Source organism: Erpetoichthys calabaricus, chromosome 10 (genome assembly GCF_900747795.2).
Source record: "Erpetoichthys calabaricus chromosome 10, fErpCal1.3, whole genome shotgun sequence".
In the NCBI taxonomy this organism is placed as follows: domain Eukaryota; kingdom Metazoa; phylum Chordata; class Cladistia; order Polypteriformes; family Polypteridae; genus Erpetoichthys; species Erpetoichthys calabaricus.
The window spans coordinates 21,383,078-21,410,924 of NC_041403.2; the positions used below are offsets into that span (position 1 = coordinate 21,383,078).

Here is a 27,847-nt window from a genome sequence, read left to right on the forward strand (position 1 = left end):
CATTTTGAGCTAAAGAAGAAACCCCCTTATCTGTAGACGCAAGAACAGGCCGCAAGTAGAGAGCAACTTGGTGATATTGGGTGGGCTCTAGAACCCCCAGTCTACTGTGCAGCTCTGCACCTTCACCACACTGCACTCACACTACAGTGCAAACACTGCCGACTACGCCAATTGTTCAGTCATGATTTCACACACACAAGTGGGTGGAGTGGTGGCTCTTTGGCTAAAGGATAGGGGCTGGTAACTCAAAGGTTTCTGGTTCAAATCCTGGCAGCGACAGAAGGAATGCTACTCCGTTAGGCACTTGAGCAAGGCCCATACTCCATGGGAGCTGAACAAATAGATGACCCTGCGCTTTGACCTCAAAAATTCTTTGGAGAGTAAGTTGGGGTATGTGAAAAATTGACAAATTCCTATTATAAGATGTAATATATGGGAAATAAAGGATTAAAAATAAAATAAATTATGACCCTTCTCAGTTCACAGATTTGTACTGTGCAAATCAATGACTTCTTGATTCTAACAGCCCTGCAAATCAGCCTCCTTTACAGGTGTCAGGAGCTAAAGGAGAGACTCCTCTAGGCAGAAGAACAGGCGGTAAGCGGAGCTCTTCTGTACTAACCCCTACTCTCTCTTCTGTTTCCTTTTCCGGTGTCCTTTTGGTGGCTTGCTCCACCACCATCTACTCAAAGCACCATGATGTTCCAACAATGATGGATGGATTAAAAGCCAGACGTCTGTATGACTATCAGCATCAAGTGACTCCGTGCCGCACCCACCACATGACGAAACATCTCAGGATCTCTCTCGGTTGGCGACCCCCCAGGCAGACACGTGGAAATGACCCTCTATCTGCGGTAGCAAAGTGTTACGTGGGTGACCCCTTGGCCTGGTCACTCGGGTCCCCAACAATGAGGGTCCTGTGAGCTGGATCACCCTCAGGGAAACGCGCCACATGGCTGTAGTGCCATAACTGACACTCCCTCACAATGCAGGTAATGTGCCTCATTTGGGACTCCATGAGCAACACAAAGTCAAACCAACAGTACCCAAGGATTCTCCGAATAGACACACATGAAGGAGTCCAGTCTTCATCTCAGGTCACTGGTAACGGGCATCACTTCATGGCAATTGCACTGCAACTAGAACACAACCTGTAGAAATGGGCGCTGCCCATGAAATTAAAAAATGGTGTCATGGAAGGAAATAAAAAACAATCTAAATCTTCAATGCAGTTGAAACCACAAAACCCAATGTCAAAAATGGATTCGGCACCTTGAAAATTGGTACAAGGAAGAGAAAGAAAGTATATAACCAAGTGGCAGTTACAGCACTAACAGCAGACTTCGATACAAGGTAGGGACAGGGCTAGGCAGAAAGTGACAGGAATGGAGGACATCGGCTACGTGTGGCGAAAGAGTGTCTGGAAGGTAACCACTCCATGGGCACAGAATCGAGAAGAATGGTAGAGAAGGCAGGCAGCAGTATGACAGACATTCTCCATCTTGGTGTGTCACACCCGATTTGTGCCAGGTGATGGCTCAAACTCAGTCATGGCCCTTAGTTTTGTCCACCATTTGCCCCAGGCCCACCTTTCTGTGCACTCCAATGTTGCAGTCACAAGGTCACCAGACTGGAATGTAATACAAAAATGGAAGTTGAATCCCAAAGTGTATTGTAGGGCTGCACCTACTTTAGAAGTCTGCAGTCTTTTACATGAAGGACCTGTAGATGAACCAGGCGCTGCCATGTTGATCTTTTGAAAGATAGCAACAAAGTGATTGGTCGAGGTATGCTGCACCAACCGACGTACTGTATTTAAATAATCGATGCAACATAACAGCATTAGTGTTTTGCACATACGTTCAAGGTGAAAGCATTTAGGTTGAAAGGTCCATCATTAGAACAACCAGCCAGTGACTGGTGGCTAACATCATGGAGGGATCACTTGGGGGCCGTAAAGAAGAAAAGTTCATCCAGCTGGGCATCAGCGCAACAGCCCGACTTCTGCATCAAGACAAGACGCCTCAAGACGCTAGCCCACTGTCCCTCATGCAGATAGATCGTTTATGGACACTACTCGCCACCATTCGTATCCTTCCTGAAAGTATAATTTTTTATTCAGCAGTGTGAAGCTTTTCAGCGTTGAGACAAGCATGTGTTTTAATTATGGCTTTACACCCAGACTTTCCTATTATTGATTTACATAGCATTTATTAAAAACCGGTCTAATAGAACAATGGTCTGTTTTCAATCGCACTGCACTTTAATGAACCTCCGTTCACTGGATATTCCTTACATTCCTCTTTCTTTGTGTTTCTTGTTGCTTTTCATCATCAGGCTCTCCGGCCCTGTTGTGGACGCCAGGTGACATAACACACAGACATTTGCTGCACGGTTTACTATCTTACGCTGGCCATTTGCCATTGTTCATGGGACATTCCCGTCCTCTTGTGGATGCCAGTTAAGAACCCACCCAAGATTACATAAATAGTAATAGTCACTTCTTGCCACCCTCTCTGACCTTGGCATCACTGGGACTGCTCTCAGATGGTTTGAGTCTTGCATCTCGGGCAGATCCTATAGCATATCTTTGGGGTGGAGTGTTGTCAAAGGTGCACCAGACATGCACAGGGGTACTCCAAAGGATCATGCTGAGTCTTCTACTTCACTCTCTGTGCACCACCTTGTTGGGCTCCATCATCCAATCCCATGGGTTCTCATATTAGTGCTTTGTGGATGATACACAGCTGGACCTGTCATGCCATTCGGAGTATCAGCTAGAGCAGGGGTCCTCAACTCCAGTTCTTCGAGGGCTGCAGTGGCTGCAGGTTTTCATTTTAACCCTTTTCTTAATTAGTCACGTGTTTTTGCTCCTGATTAACCTCTTTTGAATGAATTTTATTTGACTTGCTCTTGAAGACACAGACCCCTCAATTGTTTCTTTTTCCTTAATGAGCTGCCAAACAATAATGAGATACAAAATGAGCCAAAACAACTGGTGTCCATCATACAATATCTGAAAATAAAGAAAGATGAAGGTCTCAGGAACGCTGATCTCCTCAGGTCCCCAAAACATTTAACGTTGCTCTTAGAAAAAAGAAAAATCAACAATTTCAGAAATATCTTCTGTTGAACAACAAGAGCATCAACAAGCCATGGAATTAAAGAACGAGTTTAATTAACGACAAGACTCGGCATCTAATTAAGCAGCTGGTTGGAGTGAAATTGGTTGGAGTTTGAGGCCCTGACTTAGCTGGTGTTCTGTTTGCTCACTCACTTCACGTTTCATTGCTGTTTGGGTGCCATTGAAGGAAAGAAATGAAGCACTTAGAGGAACGATGAAGAAATTCTGGGGAACAAGCCTTAATAAACAAGTCAATTAAAATTAATTCAAAAGAAGTTAATTAGCAGCAAAAACAGGTCTCTAATTATAAAAAGGGTAAGAATGAAAACCTGCAGCCACTGGGGCCCTCCAGAACTGGAGTTGAGGACCCCTGAGCTAGAGTCTCCGCTGATATCTTACCTTGGATGAAGAACCACCATCTACAGCTCACCGTGGCAAAAATCGAGCTTCTTGTGATCTCGGCCAGCCAGTCTGTTCAGCTTGGCTCACTGACGCTAACACCCGCCGGGTAAGTACGCAACCTTGGGGTGGTGAGAGATGAGCAGCTGTCGTCTTCTTCTGACTGCATTTCTACTGTTTCTCGTTCACGCAGGTTCAACTTCTGCAAGATCAGCCCTCATCTACATCATCTGCATCCACTAAACAGTGTCATCTCCAGACAGAGGAGCAGCTTCAGCGACAGACTGCTGTCACTGTCCTGCTCCACTGACAGACTGAGGAGATCGTTCCTCCCCCAAACTATGCGACTCTTCAATTCCACCCGGGGGGAGTAAACGTTAACATTATTCAAAGTTATTGTCTGTTTTTACCTGCATTTTTATTACTCTTTAATATTGTTTGTTTGTATCAGTATGCTGCCGCTGGAGTATGTGAATTTCGCCTTGGGATTAATAAAGCTTATATCTATCTATCTGACAGAGCATGCAACACAACTTCCGGTCCAGGCTTTGGTCTTGTCGCGTCTGGATAACTACAACTCATTCCTGCAGGAATACCAGCATGTGCTATAAAGCTACTGCAGATGGTCCACAATGAAGTGGCCCGTCTTGTATTTAACCAGCTGAGGCGGGCACACGTTACTCCTCTCTTCTGGTAGCTACATTGGCTCCCTGCAGCAGCCCGCATTAAGTTCAAATCCCTGATGTTTGCCTACAGAGTAGTCAGTGGGTCAGCACCTGCGTATATGGAGACACTGGTGAAGGGCTATACACCTGCTTGCCCACTCAGGTCTACCAGGGAACAGTGTCTGGTGATGCCACTTCTGCGTGGCATCAAGACTCAATCCAGACTCTTTTCCTGTGTGGTTCGTAGTTGGTGGAACGGGCTGCTGTATTGGCGACTCCCTCAATATATTTAAGACGTGATTGAAGACCCCTCTGTTCTGTGAGTATCTGTCTACTTGAAAACAGAAAAACAAAACTCTAATATTTTATATTGTCAGTTAATTTGTTGTGAAATTGCAGTATTTATTGTAATCTATGAATGTAAACTTATTAGTTTTTACTTGTGGTAATCAACTCTTGTTACCTGTCTTGTTACACTTGTTGAACAAACAGGCCCGATCCTAAAGTTACTCGACTATGTTTACCTATTTTGTAAGTCACTTTGGAGAAAAGCATCGGCCAAGCAAATGAATGTAAATGTAGTAACAATATAAATAAAATGTTTAGAATAGGGCGACCTCAAAATGTTTCACAACCACACCAAAGTTTCACAGGTAAGCAAGCGATCCCTAACAGACAAAAACGAGCCTTGTGGAGTTCCGATTCTACAAACATCAACTCTTTGCATTGATTTGTGGATCCCCCCGCCTGCCTATAATAAGAATATAAGTTTAATGTCACTGTTTTCTGTCCAAAAATTATTTTAGAAATCCACTCACATGTACAGGCCAGGCCAAGCATAGGACAAGATAGACAAAGACAACTGGGGGAATGTGTAATCAGCCTAAAGACAGGTGTATACTACTTTGTCCTCTGTCAGCACAAAATCTCCTTTCCTTGTTTGGAACCTAAGTAAGGGCCTACACGTGGAGAAGACAGTACATAAAGACTTGGACAACAGCCACATACTTCGAAGACAACAGACGGGTGATATCGCCATCCGTCCTGAAAAGCTTTCCAATGCAGTGACGGAAAATGCCAGACTGTATACAATACATCGAGATCCCACCTTGATAAAGTATTGTCTTGCAATGGCTTCCTCCGTCTGTAATGCCACATAAATCGTCAGTAAAGATAGCTTATAAGTTATTTTCTCTTATGTGATTTTTACCGCCGTATCGCTATGGGAGATGTATCGCCTTTTAATATCATATCTATATAGTTTTCGGTTACTTAAAATACCGCAATTACAAAAGAACTTATTGCAACTAGGGAGCTATTGCCCCTAAAAGGAACATCACCCACTTCAGAGCTTGGCTGTCGAATAAAATAACACAATCCTTTCACAGTATCTCTGGAACTTATGGATGCTTCCATGAGGGTTAAGGCACTTTGTATCAGGAAACTGATGTGCTTTGCTGGGTTTTAATAATAATAGATTTTATTTATATAGCACCTTTCCAATGCTCAAGGCATTTTGTTTATGGTAGACAGTGATTGAAAACACTCCCAGGCACACTTTAACCAATAAAATGTTATCTTTGTAGACCACCTAACATGCCCATCTGCTCCATCCATCCATCCATCGTGTCCATTTTCTTCCACTTATCCAGATTTGGGCCATGAGGGCAGCGGTCTAAGAAAAGATGCCCAGCTGTCCCTCCTCCCTGCCACCTCCAGGATGATACCGAGCCATTCCCCACCCAGCTAAGAAGTATAATTTCTCCAGCATATCCTGGGGTCTGCCTTGAAGTCTCCTTCCGGTTGGACATGTACGAAACATCTCCTAATATGATGCCTGAACCACCTCAGCTGGCTCTTTCCAATGTGGAGGAGTGCTGGTTCTTCTCTGAGTTCCTCCTGAATGTCTACGCTCCACGCCAAATCTCCTAATTTAGAGTCCACACATTCTGCGAAGGACGTTCATTTCCACCGCGTCTCTCCGTAATCCAGTTCATTTGGTCACAAACCCATAGCCCGTGCCCGTTGGTGAGGACAGGGATGTAAATGGACTGGTAAATCAAGAGCTTTGGCTTCTGGGCACCTGATCCAATCACCTTCATATTTGGGATCTAAACATGACGACTTTAACAAATTAGAAATTAAAAGACCGGTGAGAAATGAACGGAGAAAATCACCGAGCGTCTCTGCCCTCTGAGATCTCTGTGTAGTAGTTGAGCGTCCTACAATTCTACCAGCAGGGAAAAATGCCAGAAACGTCAGGTGAGGACATTACTCAAATTACAAAGTTGAAGTTGGTAAACCATCCCTTTTTTTTAACGTTCTTTTAAGTTTTTTGGCTGTGTTTAACCTTGAAGAAAAGATTCTTTAGAAGTTATGTGGGGGAGACAGAAAAAAAAAAAAAAAACGCACAATTATCTTCTGTACTTCCACAGTCCTGCCAGGGGCACAAAGGCGTTTTGTTGGGATAAATTCAGCCTACGAAAGGGAAAAAAAAAATTCTTATTGTGGGAAATGAAAAAGAAAATGACAAACCAGTCAGCCAGAAAGGGGTTTCATGGTGTCATATCCAAGGAGATGAATCACTTCTTTCTGTGCATGCCAGGCACGACTGGCAATTCGGAGACAGACAAGGAAGGGCCCAAGAGTTTTAGAAAAAGTTTTGATTGAATAGTGCGACATTCCTCTATTACCTCCACACACAACCACACTGTAGACGTACAATGAAAGAAATTTTTGGCCACATTTGTTCAGTATCAGTGCATGAAGGTTAAGTGACTTGAATGACGTCAAAGCCCTGAGTCAGCGGTCAGAACTGAAGAGTCAAGCTTATCATCTTCTATAGGGCCCACCTGGAATGGAGCACAAGCTAAGAGTTCCATTAGGGGTTCTTAACCGGGGGTATCGGGTATGGGAACCAAATGCTGGGGGTATAGGACTCTATCTCTGGGTACTGGTATTTATTTTATTTAATGTATTAATTTATACTTGGGTAGTATGTGAATGGAATGTGATAGAATCTTCGAGAACTTTCAACATTTCCTGCAAATGCTTGTATTTAATTTTACACGTGTGTATTTACTACAACTTTAATCCATCCATCCATTTTCCAACCCGCTGAATCCGAACACAGGGTCACGGGGGTCTGCTGGAGCCAATCCCAGCCAACACAGGGCACAAGGCAGGAAACAATCCTGGGCAGGGTGCCAACCCACCGCAGGACACACACAAACACACCAAGCACACACTAGGGCCAATTTAGAATCGCCAATCCACCTAACCTGCATGTCTTTGGACTGTGGGAGGAAACCGGAGCGCCCGGAGGAAACCCACGCAGACACGGGGAGAACATGCAAACTCCACGCAGGGAGGACCCGGGAATCGAACCCAGGTCCCCAGATCTCCCAACTGCGAGGCAGCAGCGCTACCCACTACGCCACCGTGCCGCCTACAACTTTAATTTTAAATTTAAATTTAATAAATGTATATTTACTGAACAAGCGTGTATTGGTTTATAACCTGAAACAAGTGAATCAAAATTATATTGTAAAATAGTTGTAGCTGTTTGTATATTTGTCATTTTTTAATTTTTCTTTTTGTAAATAAATATGATAAAGTTATCAATGCTTATGATTTTATTTCATATTCTCTTCCTAGCTATCCATATCTAAAGTACAGTAAATTCATGCTGTTGACATATTTGGAAATCATACTGGCAACTACTATAAGGAAAGGTGATGATTATTTCGACAGTCAAGTAAAGGGGGTATGTGATCATATTGGACAATCCACTGGGGGTCTGGAGTCATCAAAAGGTTAATAACCCCTGCAGAGTTACAATCTGCTTATTGTATTACAGGAAGTTGTGAACTAGCTAGCTTATGATCTTATATAGCGCCCCTCCAAAATGTCCTGTTAGTGGTACAATTGATCTTGTACGTCTATAATCTATTGGCTTGATGGTGTGACTTGCTTATTGTGTTATAAGAAATTAACAGCAAGAAATGAATCAGCTCAATAATGATCTTATATAGCGCCCCACTGTGATGCAGCACATGCAAGGTCTCTTATTGGTATAATCTGTGTCTTTGCAAAGCCACTTACTTAGTGTGATACAAGAAGTTAACAGCAAGGACTTAACCAGTGGAGCTTATGACAAGAGCCTGGTCCTGGATGATATGAGTACTCTTGTGGACTCGCCGCAGTTTGCTAATCGGACAAAGACTGGAGTGGAGGAAGCAATTCTCTGTCTACTCCAGGAGGCTTATTCTCACCTGGACAATGCTGTACACACTGTGACAATACTGTTTTTTGATTTCTGCCATGCCATCTAAACCATCCAACCATCCCTGTTAAGGGGTCAACTCAGAGATATGCAGGTGGGCGAGCCTGTGGTGTCCTGGATGATGGACTATCTGTCAGGCAGACCACCATCTATGAGACTCAAGGACTGTGTGAGCAACACTGGAGCAACTCAAGGAACAGGCCTGTCACCTTTACTCTTCACTCTGTGACACCTCCGACTATAAATATAACAGCAGGTCAGGTCACTGGCAGAAATTCTCAGATGATTCTGCACTTATGGGGTGTAATGATAATGGGGTGAGACAGAAGAGAGGAGTCAGGGGGAGAAGTTTGTTTCTTGATGCAAAGAGAATTGTCTCCATATCAACAAACTCAAGGAACTGATTATTGACTTTCACCGCAACAAAGAGTCTCGGTGTCTTGTCAGGGAGTGGCCATAGAGGTGCTCCACTCCTGCAAGTATTTGGGTATCCACACCAATGACAGGCTGGACTGGTCTCATCACACAGAGGAACTATAGAAGTCACTGATTACAAGTGCAAGATGTTATACGAATGAATATGAATAATATGAATAATGTTGCATCCGTGCCACAATGTTTTCCGAAATGTACTATACAGGTCATAAAATGAATAATTCCAAATATCACATATACCTATGTCTGTGGTTTTTTTTTGGACATCACAGACCATAAGGTGCAGACTAATTCAGCGTGAGCAGGAACACTCAATAAAACTGAATAAAAAAAAACAAGTGATGTGAGATACAAAGAAGGCAGATTCACCAGCGTTTGTGTGTCAGCTTTTATCCCTCTAGATCAGAGAATGTCCAGGTCCATTGCCTCAAAACACCACTCACATCTACAGTTACTCCCAGTTTCCCGGGATTGAACCGCCGACTCTTGATTACAAGTCAGCAAATCTTACCGCTATGTCACGGAAGCTGTTGTTTTATCCTTGAACCTTTTGTGAAAGTGTTTATTTGATCTTTGAACTTCAGACTTCACACAATATATAGTTTATGCCAACATTTTGTCATTTAGTACTAAAATATGAAAAACGTTTCTGTTTTAGCAATGTGTTTACACAGATTATTGTAGAAACGGAACACACATGAAATGCAGGTGTTCCAAATAACGATCTATTATTTCCACTCTAAAACTCCAGCACTTCACTCCCAGATAATCAATCAAGGCATGAGCTGGGAGAACTTTGTGCACGTTCTGCGGCAGTGGGGGATGGAATAGCAGGCTGCTTGTTGCTTGTCTTAATCGGCACATTCACAGGACAAAAGACACTGAGGGAGAGGTGCGAATGGATTTAAGGTGAGCTGGATCTACAAGTTTTTTCGTAGGCTCTGGTAATTCTAGTGTTAAATATCACTTGCACAATATAAGAAAAGGGGAGTTTATCTACCTTAAGTTAGTTGAAGTAATATGTGTTAACATAAATCTCATGGATATCACATAACTATAGGATACATGAAATTCCATGTGTGTCATGTTCACATTTAATCGGGTTTTTCTTCCACGTATAGAATTTAATTCTTCAGTTTGTTTCACTTTTTGAGTAAGTCATAATTGTGATCATCTTGGTTGTCAGTATTTACATGACGCCTTGGTGTTTTGGTGTTTTTCATCCAATCCTTTCAAGACGTGCCCAGACTTACAGTAAAAGATGAGGATTTTATCATCATCCTCCTCCTCGCCTGGTGTGTCATCCTCCGTCGACCACTTTCTCCTCTCTCAAACCCCCGGTCTTGAAAGTGGAACAGAGAAATTGTTCCACTCCAACAAAGCAGGAGAGTTGCTCTCGTCTTCAACAATTGCCCCCCTGAAAATCCTCTTTTTTAAAATGTTGGCTGCAAACTCGGGTATGGGGACTAACCGTAAAGCTCTCTCTCTCTGGATAGCAATGATCCATTTAGATCGAATTTCCGCAACGGATGGAAATGTATGAGAACTAAGCACCTTGTTACACAAACTGGAAGCTTGACACAAAGGTACAGAGCAATGTTCAGCTGTAGGACCATTTGTACCCTGAAACGTCAACTTCTTTTTCTTGGACTTTCTCTCCACTAAACATAAATCACATGTGCAGTATGGACAACAGACGTGACTGAGCCGGCTGAGATGTCACCAGAGGTACGTCTGCATATAGTCTATTGGAAAAAAACAAACGTAAGCACTTATACTCAAAATGATGGGAAAAGATGTCAGCCAGATAATAAGTATAATAATAAGTAATACACTTTCCACAGGGAGTCCCATGCCTGCCTCTTTAGAAGTACAGTTCCTCAGATAGTTTTATAATTTGAATGCTGACAAGTTAAGCGACTTAGAATCACATGATAAATAAACCAGTAGTAAGCTGTCATCCTTCTGGCTTCTTATAGCATCTTTCCATAGTGAGTCCCACGCAAAGATGATTTTGGTAGAAAAGCACAGCTCTTGTATGCTGATAAAAAATGGCTTAGCGACTCGGCCTGCATCTCGGTCATGATGGTTGAACCCCTGTAACATGACGATAAGACATAGTGCCATTTCACATTCAATGTGCATAATGCCTTTTAATAGTCATTATTGAAAGCTATTATTCAAAGCTTTGCTGAGGGCCAACGTCTCTGTCGTCTCTCCAGGATCATAAACCAGTCCCTCCTGGCTGGCCATATTCCTTCTTCACTAAAAACTGCTGTCATCAGACCTCTACTGAAAAAACCCACCCTGGATCCTGAAGTTCTCTCCAATTATAGACCCATCTCCAATCTTCCATTTCTCTCTAAAGTTCTGGAAAAAACAGTTGCAGCACAACTTCATGATCACCTCAAAGTGAATAATCTGTTTGAAAAGTTTCAGTCTGGTTTCCGCCCTGGCCATAGCACTGAAACAGCCCTGGTCAGGGTCACCAATGATCTTCTGATAACAGCAGATACTGGTTCCCCTTCTTTACTCATCCTCCTTGACCTGACAGCTGCTTTTGACACAATAGACCACAACAGCCTCCTTCACTGCCTGAAATACACCATTGGACTCTAAGGAAATGTTCACAATTGGTTCACATCTTACCTGACCGATAGAACTGAGCATGTCGCCCTGGACAGCGCAAAATCTCATACCCACAACGTCACCTGTGGTGTCCCACAGGGCTCTGTGCTTGGACCCATCCTCTTCACCATCTACATGCTCCCTCTTGGAAATGTCATTAGCAGACATGGTTTATCTTTCCATTGCTATGCTGATGACACTCAGCTTTACCTCAGGACTACCCCCACCTCCTCTACTGCTCCTCTGCCAATATCTACATTGACTACCTGCCTGGAGGAGATAGAGGCGTGGATGAGGCTCAATTTTCTTCAGCTAAACAGATCCAAAACAGAAGCCATCTTAGTTGGCACATCACACCATCTCCGTTCTTCTGCCATCACCAGTATCACTTTTGCTGGCCAAAACATCCCCATTTTCACATCTGTCACCAATTTGGGTGTTAAAATGGACCCTCAACTCACCTTTGACACCCACATCAAACACCTCTGTATGTCTTCTTTCTACCACCTCAAGAACATCGCTAAATTCCGCCCAACTCTCACCCTGGCAGATGCAGAGAAGCTCGTCCATGCCTTTGTCTCCTCCAGGCTGGATTACTGTAATGCGCTCCTAATCGGGATTCCAGGCAAGAGTATCCAGAGACTTCAGTATATTCAGAATAGCGCTGCCAGGATCCTGATGAAGGTGCGAAAGCATGACCATATCACCCCAATCCTGAAAACCCTCACTGGCTCCCTGTCCCACTCAGAATTGAGTGCAAGGTCGTTCTCCTCACCCACCAGTGCATTTATGGACATGCCCCCCTTTACTTACAGGAACCCCTTACCCCTCATACCTCCTCACGCACCCTCCGCTCTGTACACACTAACACCCTCCAAGTCCCTAGAAGCAAGCTTCGCAGTATGGGTGATAGGGCTTTTTCATCTGTGGAGCCGAGACTGTGGAACGCCCTCCCTGACTACCTGAGAGCCCCCAGCCGACTGATGCTTTTAAACAGAATCTAAAAACTCATCTTTTTAGAAAGATATTTTGTTAAAGTATAAATAGATTTTCTTGTTTTATTATTTTATTTTTACTCTGTAGCACTTTGAGATTGCTAAAATATAAAGCGCAATATAAATAAAATTTATTATTATTAGTCAACATCATTCCAAGGATCATTATTAGAAGGACATACAAATGTCTCCATTCTCGGAGTAACACCACCTGACAGGAATCATTTAAGCCACAGAGCCAACAAGCCCATGCCATCCATTAGCATCTTTTCACAGTGAATGCCACACCAAGGAATATTAAAAGCAGAACGCAATTTGTCTTATACAACTGTAATGAGAGGCTCACTTGTGTCACTAAATGTGGCGGTGACAGAGCCAGCATCTTTGTGTTTTACAACGCAACGCCTCACTTACCAGGGAGGGCACGCTGCCAACGTTCAGATGTGGCCAATGTCTGCAGTGCCCAAGTCTTGCTGTCCACAAGCAGTGCAATATTCAAATGCATTAGCAGCAGAGCGACCACCGATTGATGCCACACGTATGCCTGCCTGTCATTCAGCTGCTGCATTTAAATCGTTGAGATGGCGAAGAGAAGACAACTGAACAAGCAGCGGCTCAAAGCCACTTACACCGAAAGACACACTGAACCTCGTCGGGTGGCACACAGCAGATGTCTCTGTGACAGCTCTGAGATTGTTCTCCCACAGGGAAATGCTCTTCTACACAAAGTCATTACTCATTAGCGGGACAGAAGCAAAGACTTTGTTTTTTTCTGTACTAAATGTCGTCCATGCTGCCTTGTAAAACCGCTCTTTAAGTGAAGAACAAAATACGCAGCCACATTGTTAGAGCCCTCAAATACCGGCTAGAGACGAACAAAAAGCAGGCAAAGGTGACAAACAGTAAGCGTCTGTCCCAGAGTTTAAAATGAGCCACTTTTAGAACTGCAGACTGTTAACAGTTTTAATTTTATTCAAATGAATATACAGTACAATGGCAATTTTCACTGAAAGTATCGATGCATCCGTTTCAGTCAGTTTACAACTTAATGGTAGGGGGAAACGGAGAACAGAGTTGGATGCTGCAGGTCAGTTTATAACTTGCCCAGGGAGACGCATACAGAATCAAAAGACTATGAGCAGAGTCGAGCATCACATGGTCAGCCGGCCAGTCACATGGGTGTAATGTCACATGACCTGAGCCCCCATGTGGAATTACAACTTCAATAATGGCCCACCCGAAGGACCGACAGGAAGAAAGGAAAGAGCGGAATGATATGGGAAGAAGCTTCAGAAACCAAGACACGTCAGAAAAAGAAAGAGGGTGCCATGTTGTCTGAACTTCTACTTGGTGGATCACACTGACCACTAAATTAAAAAGGCACCCAGGGTTACATCCATCTCTAAAATTGCTGATTTTCAGTAAGTTTCAGGAAGACTATATCCAGACTTTTATTTTCTGTTTTGTTTTCCTCTACTGCAGGGGTGTCGAACTCCGGTCCTGGAGGGCCACAGTGGCTACAGGTTTTCATTCTAACCATCTTCTTCATTAGTGACCAGTTTTTGCTGCTAATTAATTTCTTTTGCCTTATTTTTAATTAACTTGACTCTGGCCTTTTAGCTGTGTCTTTTTCCTTAATTAGCAGCTAAACACAAAACGAGCCGCCACATGACCAGCTCACAATATCTGAAAATAAAGAAAGATGAAGGTCTCGGTAAGGTTGATCTCTCAGGTCACTGAAACATTTTGACGGTGTTCTTAGAAAAAAACAGAAAATCAACAGTTTTGGAAATGTCTCCTGTGGCAGAATGAGAGCAGCAACAAGCCATTGAATTAAATAACGGGTTTAAGTAATAGCAAGAATCGGCTTCTCGTTAAGCGGTTCCGACAATAAAGGCGTTTACATATTAGTGGCGTGGTGGTCTTCAAGCAGTGCGTCACTCTCATTATCCAGGTTTCCATCCAAGGAGTTTTTGCGAAAAAATATTTAGCGCTTCAAATTTTTTTACCGATATAGCTAATGGAAATGCTAATTATCGATAAAATGTTGTACATGTCGACATAATATTTTTCCGTTTAACTTTAGCGCATAAATTCCATATCGATACTTCAGATGTCGCAAAAACTACATTGGAAACACTTTTTGTCGGAAAAAAGGGCTTTAACGCAAATAAATGTGTAACATTTTCATCACGTGCAATCAAAACGAGAATGGCGGAGCGGTTCGCATGGTCTGATGAAGAGAGTTTTTTTTTTGATCAAACGTCGTTATTTTGTATTAATTCAAATTTCAGTTTTAATTAAAAACCTTAAGGGAAGCAGGTTACAGTACTAATTCAGTTGTTATCGCACTGAGAAGGGATGTTGAAAGGTAGGCTCACCTGTACAGATCCGATGCTGCAAACACAGCTGCATCATGGGCACTTCCAGGAGTGCCAACGCAAATGTCTCGTATCATGCACCTGTCATCAACAAGGGCCTGGAGAACAATAGATGGCCACCCTTTGCGATTAATGTAATCGCGGTAGCCTTCCGTCGGGGGAAGAATAGGCACATGCGTGCCATCCAGCGCACCGTAAATCTGTGGCACAAGATGCACCAAGGAATTGCGGTATGCAATTTCATTGGCCTCCGCTACAGTCGGAAGTCTGATATAACGCCGCATTAATTTTTCTTTAATAGCGGTGCACACAGCATATACACATCGATGGACGGTAGTTTTACTAAGCCCGAAAGTTTCTCCAACTACTCTATACTCGGCGCAGGTTGCCAGCTTGTCAAGGGCGATGGCAATCCGCTTTTGGGTTGGAACCGGTGGTCGGTGGCAACCTGTGATGGGCGCAACATCTGGACTGATGAATCCACACAACATCTCAAACGTCGGCCGTGTCATTATAAAATGTTGCAGCCAGAGATTTTCTGTGAAGTGTCTCTCCACCACCTCCTCCCAGAAGGTCTTATTCCGTCGTCTCTCCCATACCCGTGGGTTTCGTCGCACTGGGGTACTTTCTTCGAGCTCTAGGGCTATCAGACAACCAAAAGCTTCATTCTGCTGTTGTCTTCGGATATTATGTACATTCCAAATTATTTGTGAAACTGAAATAACAGTAAGCTGGCAAATTTAAAAAAACTGTCTGAATAATCTCTCCATTTCTTTGTTTCTTTGTTTAGTGGAGGGGGTGTAACGCGGAAAACAAAAGGTAGATAATTTGCGACATACACAAAATTATGTATGGAAACGGCTCAAGGGCAGATTTTTTTCGCGATACAACAAAACTTATGCGACAGTTCGTTTTGGGGGGGGGGATGACGTCATCACGCACACCATTTTATCGATAAAAAGCCAGTTTGATGGAAACAGGCTGGAGACAGCAAATTTCGCACATTTTTTTTACGTATATTCTGTTTGTCGATAACAAAACGTCGCAAAAAACTGGATGGAAACTTAGCTATTGTTATTTTAATTAGAACTGCACTTTTATTTCCAGTAATTGGGCTGTGATTGTAAAAGACAATATAAACACATTTCAACGTGCAAGTTGTTTACAAAATCATAAAAAGCAAAGGGAAATATCTATAAAAGTTTTATAATTTTCAGTATTATTAATGCTTTTATTATTATTATTTTAATTTTCTTCTTTTTAACCTGAAACAACCACATCGTCGATCGGCGCCTTTCGAAGATCGGCACCTGGCGTGGGTGCTCAGTTCACACCACCACTCCTTAGAAAAGACACGGACTGCAAACTGGTGAGCAAAAAACAAAACAACTGACTACTGGCATCATATCTACGGCTAATCAGTTTTCAGATTTCAAAAATGTATACAAGCTTGCTCAGTTCCAGAAATCTCAATGAAAACGGAACTTTCCTAACACATTTCCTTGAAGAAACACTGCAGTAAATTGCAACAAGATCAGTTAACCGGGAGCCAAGTTGGTTCATGAGGACGGACAGAAATGGCGGCGACGGCAGTAGGTGCTTTTCACATTTTATCCCAATGCACGTAAAATGGAAATCTACAACACTTGAAATGCCAGACCATAAAACATCTGACAAGCAATTTCTGAGAAATTCCCACCACCAAAAACAGCTAAATAAAAACCTATTTACCGATAAATGGGATCCTGCATCACCATCATCTTGCTCTCATCCCAGGTCCACTCTTTTTTCTGTAAAGGCAAATAAAAACAAATTAGACAAAGTAGGTAAGGTGTAACAATCAGGTGTGTTCTTCAACTAAGTAAACTGACATGAAAGTTGGAGCATTTCACATTTTTATTTACTTTATCGCAAGAGTCAGTTATCACATTTTGGTTGGTTACATATTTTTGTAATGATGAGTCATATTCTGCGGTGGGCTGGCGCCCTGCCTGGGGTTTGTTTCCTGCCTTGCGCCCTGTGTTGGCTGGGATTGGCTCCAGCAGACCCCTGTGACCCTGTAGTTAGGATATAACGGGTTGGATAATGGATGGATGGATGAGTCATGGCGGCACGGTGGCGCAGTGGTAGTGCTGCTGCCTCACAGTTAGGAGACCTGGGTTCGCTTCCCGGGTCCTCCCTGCGTGGAGTTTGCATGTTCTCCCCGTGTCTGCGTGGGTTTCCTCTGGGCGCTCCGGTTTCCTCCCACAGTCCAAAGACATGCAGGTTAGGTGGATTGGCGATTCTAAATTGGCCCTAGTGTGTGCTTGGTGTGTGTGTCCTGCGGTGGGTTGGCACCCTGCCTGGGGTTTGTTTCCTGCCTTGTGCCCTGTGTTGGCAGGGATTGGCACCTGCAGACCCCTGTGTTCAGATTCAGCGGGTTGGAAAATGGACGGATGAGTCATATTTGAAAATAGAAGCGATAATAGAATGCAATTCCTTGTGTCAGTAGGCTCCATGAAATGTGTGGTTTTCAACAGCATTTTACAATGGAGTTCACAACGGAGCACAATGGGTGGCTCAATGGCTTCAATACACAGCAGACTACAATTCAAGTGATGGGACAATGTTAGTGGTAGAGGGTCTGTGACTAACTTATTCAATTTTCTTAAACATAAAAATTTTGAAAGTATACCCAATAGAGGGGTACTCAATAATTTGTAACTGCAAAATATCTAATAACCTCCTCAGCTTTACATTTTTTCTTGAAAAAACATGAAAAAAGCGTAGCATTGTTTTGCCTGAAAAATGACATTTTGACGTGGAAAAAACTAAAAGTACAAAAATAGAAGTGTAGAAAGTATAATAATGACACACTTAATAATATTAAAAATAATGCTAATGTCATATAGTAATCCCTCGCTATATCGCGCTTCGACTTTCGCGGCTTCACTCTATCGCGGATTTTATATGTAAGCATATTTAAATATATATCGCAGATTTTTTGCTGGTTCGTGGATTTCTGAGGACAATGGGTCTTTTAATTTCTGGTACATGCTTCCTCAGTTGGTTTGCCCAGTTGATTTCATACAAGGGACGCTATTGGCAGATGGCTGAGAAGCTACCCAACGTACTTTTCTCTCTCTCTCTCTTGCGCTCACATTCTCTGATCCTGACATAAGGGGTGTGAGCAGGGGGGCTGTTTGCACACCTAGACGATAGGGACGCTAGTCTAAAAATGCTGAAAGATTATCTTCACGTTGCTACCTTCTGTGCAGCTGTTTCGTGAAAGGACATGCTGAACGGTGCTTTGCATACTTAAAAGCTCGAAGGTCACGTATTGATTTTTGATTGTTTGTTTTTCTCTCTCTCTCTCTCTCTCTCTTTCTCTGCTCCTGACGGAGGGGGTGTGAGCTGCTGCCTTCAACAGCTTTGTACCGGCGGTGCTTCGCATACTTAAAAGCCAAACAGCCCTATTGATTTGTTTGCTTTTCTCTTTCTGACATTCTCTGCTACTGACGCGCACTCCTTTGAAGAGGAAGATATGTTTACATTCTTTTAATTGTGAGACGGAACTGTCATCTCTGTCTTGTCATGGAGCACAGTTTAAACTTTTGAAAAAGAGACAAATGTTTGTTTGCAGTGTTTGAATAACGTTCCTGTCTCTCTACAACCTCTGTGTTTCTGTGCAAATCTGTGACCCAAGCATGACAATATAAAAATAACCATATAAACATATGGTTTCTATTTTGCGGATTTTCACCTTTCGCGGGGGGGTCTGGAACGCAACCCCCGCGATGGAGGAGGGATTACTGTATATACTGTCAAAATGTGTTGTTTGTGTGGTATATCTTGAAGTATGATGAAATACACAATCCAACGTCACAGTCGCGTGATTCCTTATGGATTTTCTTTCCGGACTGATCAGTTTTTGAACAGCACACTGCAAATGTTCGATTGACACGTGCGTCACGTTTGGATTCTTCAGAATCAGTTTCGATTTTACTGTCCATTTCAATCTCACTGCCTGAAGGCAGATTTACTTCGTCATCACTGCTCGTATCTCTTTCAAAAATGTCTTCTTACGAAAGGCTTGTATAAAGCTACGAGAAGTTGTGTCTGCTCCGTTACCTAGTTAGGCCTGTCGCTAATGTAAGACACGTCTATACCGTGTCCTAAGCAATGCTTGGCACCAACGCTGTTGGCACTTTCACAGCCCGAGAATTGTCTATACAGTTGCCAAGTGACGCTCAGGACTTACACTATGGAGGTTAATACAAAACTACCAACACTAGAATAAAATCCGGATCAGTATTACCTTATAAAAGGTAGGGTAATAAGTTCCCTAATCTATTTATTAATATTAGTTAAACACTGCTATTTGTTAAAAATGATATAAATATCGTGTATACTCGAGTATAAGTCAGGTCTTAAAACCTGAAAATTGATCATAAAATCAGACCCCGACTTATATGCCTGTTCAAAAATGTGACACTTAAATTTTTTTTTTCCCATCTTCTTGCCTCCTCCAATCTCACATCAGTTTCTCAGACGCATCGAATTTTGTTGCAGCAGCGCAGTTACCAATTTCTTTCGCCACTTCAATGGCTTTTAATTTAAAACCAGCTTCACATTTTCTTCTAATTGAACACTCCATTGTTGATAAGGGATGCTCTTACGATAAAGGTGTATTAGGATGTGCAATACAAAAAACACAAATCAGTGCAAACGTTGCTTTGGAATAGTTTGAGTATTCACATAGGCACAATAGAGAGAGAGACAAAGAGAGAGGTTAGAGCGCACACAGATACAGTGCATTGCCGCACCCACATATCAATAAAAGGCAGTGTGCTCCGTGGTTCCTCTCTCAGGTGGGCGTTAGCATATCATAATCTCTTGGACCAATAGCCTGAGTTTTCGACTTATACGACTGATGTTATAAAACACCGAAAATAATACTGTAAAATCAAGCCCGACTTATCTGCGGGAGAACTTAAACACGAGTATATACGGTAATTAAGATCTTGAAGAGGAACTGATTTATTGTATAACAGGAATATGGACTCACTATGAGCTACTGACTCTTCAATGATTATTGTGAAGTAAATAATAGCCAGGAGACAAATACCAAACAGAAGATGCAATGAGGGACAGGCCACAGTCAAAACCAGAATGAAATCAGCAAACGATACTCGAGGGGAAAACCAAAAGATAGCGTCAGAAGCAACAAAAGGAGGTTGAAACAGGAATGGAAGCCAACACTAGGCCTACTTGAGAAATAAGCTAACTATTCTAAGGCTCCGATTGTTTTTATCCACGAATGGGTGCTGCCACTGTCTTTATAGCGGACATTCAATTGTCATTTGCAATCACGTCACATGACTTTGCGAAGAAACAAAAACCAAAAAAAACCACCAAAATAAATAAAAATGATTCAAAACCCATAACATCCATCCATCCATCCATCCATTTTCCAACCCGCTGAATCCGAACACAGGGTCACGGGGGTCTGCTGGAGCCAATCCCAGCCAACACAGGGCACAAGGCAGGAACCAATCCCGGGCAGGGTGCCAACCCACCGCAGGACACACACAAACACACCCAGCACACACTAGGGCCAATTTAGAATCACCAATCCACCTAACCTGCATGTCTTTGGACTGTGGGAGGAAACCGGAGCGCCCGGAGGAAACCCACGCAGACACGGGGAGAACATGCAAACTCCACGCAGGGAGGACCCGGGAAGTGAACCCGGGTCCCCAGATCTCCCGACTGCGAGGCAGCAGCGCTACCCACTGCGCCACCGTGCCGCCTAACCCATAACATAGTTTATAGTATTTTAATTATGAATAGACTAACACAAAGAACAAAAAAAATTACCAATAATTAAAGTATGACCTCTACAACTTCAATTAACCTTTTTGGGACCCTCAGTACCGCCACAATATAAAGGCTGAACAGCGGTGATGTCAGGTTGGGCCGACCTCTTTGGTGTCCATCCTCGGAACATAAAGAACATAAGAAACCAACTTCGATACACAATACACAAGTACAAGGTAATATTCAAACATGACGATATTAACAAAACTTACATAAAAACACTTAGAACATTAAAAATTGATGAAAACAGACCATTCCGCCCAATAAAGCTCGCCAATCCTATGCACTTACTTCCTCCAAAATAACATCAAGTGGAGTTTTGAAAGTCCCTAAAGTCCTACTGTCTACCACACTTCTTGGTCACTTATTCCAGGTGTGTGTGGTTCTCTGCGTAAAGAAAAATTTCCTATTTGTGCAAAATTTTCCTTTCACAAGTTTCCAACTGTGTCCCCATGTTCTTGATGAACTAACTTTAAAGTCACCGTCTCGATCCACTGGACTAATTCCCTTCATAATTTCGAACACTTCAATCACGTCTCCTCTTAATCTCGATTTGTTTAAACTGAGAAGGTTCGACTCCTTCAAATTTCCCTCATAGCTCATACCACTCAGTCACTTTCTCTGGACTTTTTCTAACACTGCTTGCGGTAAAGTGAGTAAGGGGTCTGTGGCAGTGTGCGTGTGTTTACTTAAACACTTAGGCCGGGTTTATACTTCACGTGACGCGACGCATGCTCCAGCGGATGCTCCTGCTACGCAAGCGTTGTACTGTTTATACTTGCGCGCATACTTTACGTAAATCTGGAAGATTCCACCAGGTGGCAGTGTGAGATATTATCACTGTGAGAACAGGTTCGGCTTCGCCGTGTTGTGAATTGCCTGGAACAGCCATTAAATTCTGATGACACCTTGCCACAGTATCTCTGAAAAGGATGTTTAATGATTAAATCCATCAATCCAGCTAGCATTGAACATGAGGCAGAAACTATCCCTGGACGGGCATCAGATCATCACAAGGTGAATACAAGCACTCACGTACACACACTGGTGTCATTTTAGTGTCACCAAATCTGCATATCTTTGGAAGGAAATCAGAGCACACTGTGGAAACCCAGCAGGAAAAACATGCAAACTGCAGGCAGGGAATACCAGTGACGTGACTCCCTGTGAGACAGCAGTGCTACCACTCTGTCACCGTGTCACCCCCATGTGTGTAATTATTAACAGTGTTCATTATTTAAACGAAATTAACGATTTATCTGTAAAATGTAACATACATACTTTAATGCATTTCATCATGAAAGTGATATCAAATATAAATCGAAGGATTCTAAATGTGAAGAGAGTTGGAATATCATACATTTAATGTGTTCTGTGTGGTGATCTATTGCTGTTTGCCGATGCTGTCAGGTCCGGAGGAAGCATCATTACGATTGGGAATATGCGATGCTTGAATATAAAAGCACCATGAATGCATTTGTATGTTGGCATTTTGCTTCACCACATCGAACCATTCATCAAACAAAGAAGCGCGCACATCGATCTTGGAGGATCCTCAAAGTGGCTTTCTGTCACATGTAGATAGTAAACAGAGACACTGATGTCACATTCCAACTTTTAGAACACTACGCCCCCTGACTTTTTGCTGGTACTGCAACTCGCGCACGAGTCACATTAATTTCTGAGGACCGCGTGAAATGAACGCGTGTCAGCCATGATACATGCGCGTACGCTTTCTGAGCCCTTAGGCTCATTAAGGGAGACGTAAGTGCAGTAGCATTGCCAGGTGGCCCCAGGGCACTAATGGGGAAATTGGCTGATCGCACAGTCACATACAGATGAGGTCAGTCCGGCCGGTTTCCTCATTAGAGCACCTAGTATCGTAATCAAGACACAATAAGGACATTATTGAAAATTTACAGTCAACTGCGTCAAATGTCTTTACTTTGGAAAGTGAGGAAGAAAATGATAAAAAAAAAAAAAAAATATGCCATCTGTTCCGAAGGTTTCCTTTTCTGAAACAATGGATAGACTGAAAAAGATTCAGGCTTATTTATCGTCCCGCACTGATGTCCCAGAAAGTGTATTTAAAAAAATACACAGATACAGAAAACGTGATCATAAATACTGCTAATAAAAATTTTACGCAGTCAAAAATTGCTTCATATTTATAAAAAAAAAAAAAAAGTTACATCTAATGTCTCATTTTCAAATAAAATAATTTTTGCAGTTTAAAGAAGCAATTTTTTTTATATTGTAAAAGAAGCCCAGACACAGAAAGACACACAGACTTACAATGTCCGAAAACACACACGTTTTATTTTTCCTTGGCTCAGCACAATGCACAAACCCCACAATAACGCTCGCTCCTTTCTCTCAGTCCTCTCTCTTTCCTGTCGCCTCCATTCCTCTCTCGCAAGCTCTGTCCTCTGCCTCCGGACTCCGGCTCGCTTGCTGGAGTGAGGTGGCATCTTTTTTCCAGTTATTTAGGATCTTTTCTAGGGGTCCCAACAAAAGTGTCTAGGTCATTTTAGAATATCTTTGTAGAAGAAGAAACACTTGATTTCCTTTCACACTCTCTTTGCTCAAAGGTGTACAGGGGACAATGACTTTTCATTTCATCCTTTTCAAGAGGCACAAAGCACTTTTCCAACAAGCTCTAAGGGGATCAACAAATTTGCCCAGATTTGTACGATTCTAACTTAAGTATAACCTCCTTTGACTCCTAATATCGGGACGCTATATAACTAAACATCCTATTGGCCTTTTTAATCACTTCTGTACATTATCTAGATCAGGGCTCCTCAATCACGGTCCTGGAGGGCCGCAGTGGCTGCAGAAACCCAATTGCTTAATAAGAAGCACTTATTGCTCAAGCAACACTTCTGCTTCATTTTAGTTGTCTCACACATTAGGATTTTGAACCCTTATGGCTTATTTTAGTCCTAAACAGCTGTATTCTTGTTTTTTAATTTCTCCTAATTAGCAATAACATGCAAATGAGAAAAGAAACCAGCATTTCTCCATTTAGCTTGATACCATTTACATCTCTGTGTGTATTCATCATGCACTATTGGATTTAATTAAACACTTGGAAGGCAAGTGAAGAGAAAAAAGTGAAGGACTGAGAATTACTCATCCATTTTAAACCATGAACTTAAATTAGTGGCAAGAATTGCTTTCTTATTAAGCAACCGGGTTGGAACAAAAAGCTGCAGCCACTGCGGCCCTTCAGGACTGGGATTGAGGACCCCTGATCTAGATGTACAATAGACCAGTGGTCTCAAACTCCGGTCCTGGAGGACCACCATGGCTGCTGGTTTTCATTCTAATCCTTTTCTTAATTAGTGACCTGTTTTTGTTTTAATTAACTTCTTTTGAATTCATTTTAATTGACTTGCTCTTGAAGACTCAGACCCTTTGTTTCTTTTTCCTTAATTAGCCGTCAAACAATAATCCATCCATCCATTATCCTACCCGCTATATCCTAACTACAGGGTCACGGGGGTCTGCTGGAGCCATCCATCCATCCATTTTCCAACCCACTGAATCTGAACACAGGGTCACGGGGGTTTGCTGGAGACAATCCCAGCCAATACAGGGTGCAAGGCAGGAACAAACCCCGGGCAGGGCGCCGGCCCACCACAGGGCACACACATCCACACACCAAGCACACACTAGGGACAATTTTGGATCGCCAATGCACTTAACCTGCATGTCTTTGGACCGTGGGAGGAAACCGGAGCACCGGAGGAAATCCACGCAGACACGGGGAGAACATGCAAACTCCACACAGGGAGGACCCGGGAATCGAACCCAGGTCTTCTAACTGCGAGGCAGACCCCCATTGTATATTCAAACCCAACATTTCTACTATCTACAAGTAATACTTTACTTTTATTTATAAATCTGATAAATAAAATTATGAATCATGCTGGCTGGCAAATGGAACAATAAAATATATATATATATATATATATATATATATATATATATATATATACACAGTATAAATATATATATATTCTTTAATTTCCTTGCACAGGTTCACTCCAGGCTATTTCAGTAGCCTCAGTGTCTTCTGGAACTTTTAGTTCTTGTAGACAGAAGAAAAGAAAGTTCCACTAAATACCTCACCATAATTTTACTGATATAAAAATGAAGCGTCCATTAAGGCCATATAAATAGCTTTCACTTCACCAATCAAAAGTACTTAATTTATTCATTCAGATGAAAAAAAAACAAAAAAAAACCTTAAGCAAATGCATTAGTCATCTTACCGAGACCTTACCTAAGTCTTACCTCCCCAGGCTTATAAAAAGGGTCATTAGTTCTTTATTCTCCTGACTTTCTCTTCGTCTAAGCTCTCCTTTTTTTCTTTTAACCCATTATTATCAATCTGACTTACTTTATTCTGAGTCTTATTTTTTGGTGTTATTTTATCTGGGTTGCCCTGCGGTGGGCTGGCACCCTGCCCAGGGATTTGTTCCTGCCTTGTGCCCTGTGTTGGCTGGGATTGGCTCCAGCAGACCCCCGTGACCCTGTGTTAGGATATAGCGCGTTGGAAAATGACTGACTGACTGTTTCCTCCACCTGTATGTTTACGGCCGTTTTGTACTGTCCTGTTGTTAGGACAGCTCAGTGTTGTCAGGGGGCGTGTCCTCAGAGGTCATGAACTGCCAGTAACCACATGACAGGTTAAAAGGTTGTCGTTTTGGATACTTCCTCATGTGAGTTTGCAAGTTCCAATCCCCCTTTAGTCAATCGTGTCTGCGATTCTAAAACTTTTAACTTGGTTTCAAAATGTTCTAGATTTTCAGACTTTGATTTTTGACTTTGGTAACTGCGTGGTAGACCTCTGGGATGGATGGTGGTCATGGGTGGCCATCCCAACCGGGATGGGGCAAGGTTCCTTACCTGGATGGGAGGGTGAAGATCATCCTGCCTCAGCCAGTGGACAGGCAGATGATGCCAGTACAGCAGTGGGTAAAATGGCATCCCGTCAGGGTTGGACCAAGAAACAATAACTTGCCAGAACAACAGTGTGGTGGATGAGTAAAAGATGGATCATTGCAGTACATAAACTAAAGCGATACCAATACAATGTCAGCGCCGACACAAAATTAATGGAGAGATATTGCTACAATCTGTTTGAGTCAATCACTTTGAAATGACTCGCTTTACTGTCGTTTTAATCTAATCTGTTGATTGATGTGTACTTATGATATAATCTGTAAAATTATTATACTTGTTGTATACTGTATTATACCCATAAACGTAGCTAAGTCAGTATTCAGTATAAAATAAACTGAGGTGGGTTGGCTGTGTTGAGGGTATGTGAAGAAGATGTCATGCTGCCATGCCACCCATGCCAGGGCCTGCCACCTCATAAGATGAAAATCCAGAGCAGGGGTGGCACAAAATCCCAAATCAAGGAGCTTTGTGGTCAGCTGTGATGAAATGAGTGTGTTACAGTGTAGTCTATGAACAGGCTAGTGACACACACACAGACACACAGACAGGGAGATCTTTATTTGTCCCATGGGAATATGGCGTTCTCCATGGACCGTTTATCAAGATACACACCCTGGAGGTGGTCCAAACTACAGTACCCGGGATATTCCAATAAATGCTTCCCATGTCCAGACTTTTGATAACAGTGGGAGTGAGTGCCATTGGTACGTAATCATTGAAAGATGCGTCTATCAGGAGGAGTACATTGAGGGAAAACTTATGCAGATGAGTTTCAACACCATCCAACCTCTGCTCCTTAGGGACAAACTGACAGATATGGGAGTAGATTCATACCTGGTGGCATGGATCGTGGACTATCTTACAAACAGACCTCAGTATGTGCGTCTCAGGAATTGCAGATCTGACATTGTGGCCAGCAACACAGGAGCGCCGCAGGGGACTGTACTTTCTCTGGTCCTGTTCAGCCTATATACATCGGACTTCCAATATAACTCGGAGTCCTGCCACGTGCAAAAGTTTGCTGACGACACTGCTATCGTGGGCTGCATCAGGAGTGGGCAGGAGGAGGAGTATAGAAACCTCATCAAGGACTTTGTTAAATGGTGCGACTTAAACCACCTACAACTGAACACCAGCAAAACCAAGGAACTGGTGGTGGATTTTAGGAGACCCAGGCCCCTCATGGACCCCGTGATCATCAGAGGTGACTGTGTGCAGAGGGTGCAGACCTATAAATACCTGGGAGTGCAGCTGGACGATAAATTGGACTGGACTGCCAATACTGATGCTCTGTGCAAGAAAGGACAGAGCCGCCTATACTTCCTTAGAAGACTGGCATCCTTCAACATCTGCAATAAGATGCTGCAGATGTTCTATCAGATGGTTGTGGCGAGCGCCCTCTTTTACGCAGTGGTGTGCTGGGGAGGCAGCATTAAGAAGAAGGATGCCTCACGCCTGGACAAACTGGTGAGGAAGGCAGGCTCTATTGTTGGCATAGAGCTGGACGGTTTGACATCCGTAGCAGAGCAACGGGCACTCAGCAGGCTCCTATCAATTATGGAGAATCCACTACATCCATTAAACAGTGTCATCTCCAGACAGAGGAGCAGTTTCAGCGACAGACTGCTGCCACTGTCCTGCTTCACTGACAGACTGAGAAGATCATTCCTCCCCCAAACTATGCGACTCTTCAATTCCACCAGAGGGGGTAAACGTTGAACATTATTCAAGTTATTGTCTGTTTTTTTACCTGCATTTTTTATTACTCTTTAATTTAATATTTTTTGCTGCTGGAGTATGTGAATTTCCCCCTGGGATTAATAAAGTATCTATCTATCTATCTATCTATCTATCTATCTATCTATCTATCTATCTATCTATCTATCTATCTATCTATCTATCTATCTATCTATCTATCTATCTATCTATCTATCTATCATTAAAACCAATTACAAAGAACAGCAGGATATGTTTGAAACAAGTACCTGAAGAATGTTAATGTTATCCGAATCGAATATTCTTGTTTGGGGTAGTCACAGGATTCTTAAGTGTCGACCACTTATCATGACATTAATTTGTATAAATGGCCTCAAATGCCT

The 27,847-nt window shown here is 42.7% G+C and overlaps 1 protein-coding gene across 1 annotated transcript in view; it reads right to left on the minus strand.

Moving 5' to 3' along the window:
- nos1apa (nitric oxide synthase 1 (neuronal) adaptor protein a) overlaps nt 1-27,847 on the minus strand; it is a 510,182-nt gene that overhangs the window by 205,796 nt on the left and 276,539 nt on the right. Inside the window, exon 4 of the mRNA XM_051932735.1 lies at nt 16,647-16,705. Coding sequence (XP_051788695.1) covers nt 16,647-16,705 — 59 coding nt within the window. The remainder of the gene's footprint in view (nt 1-16,646; nt 16,706-27,847) is intronic.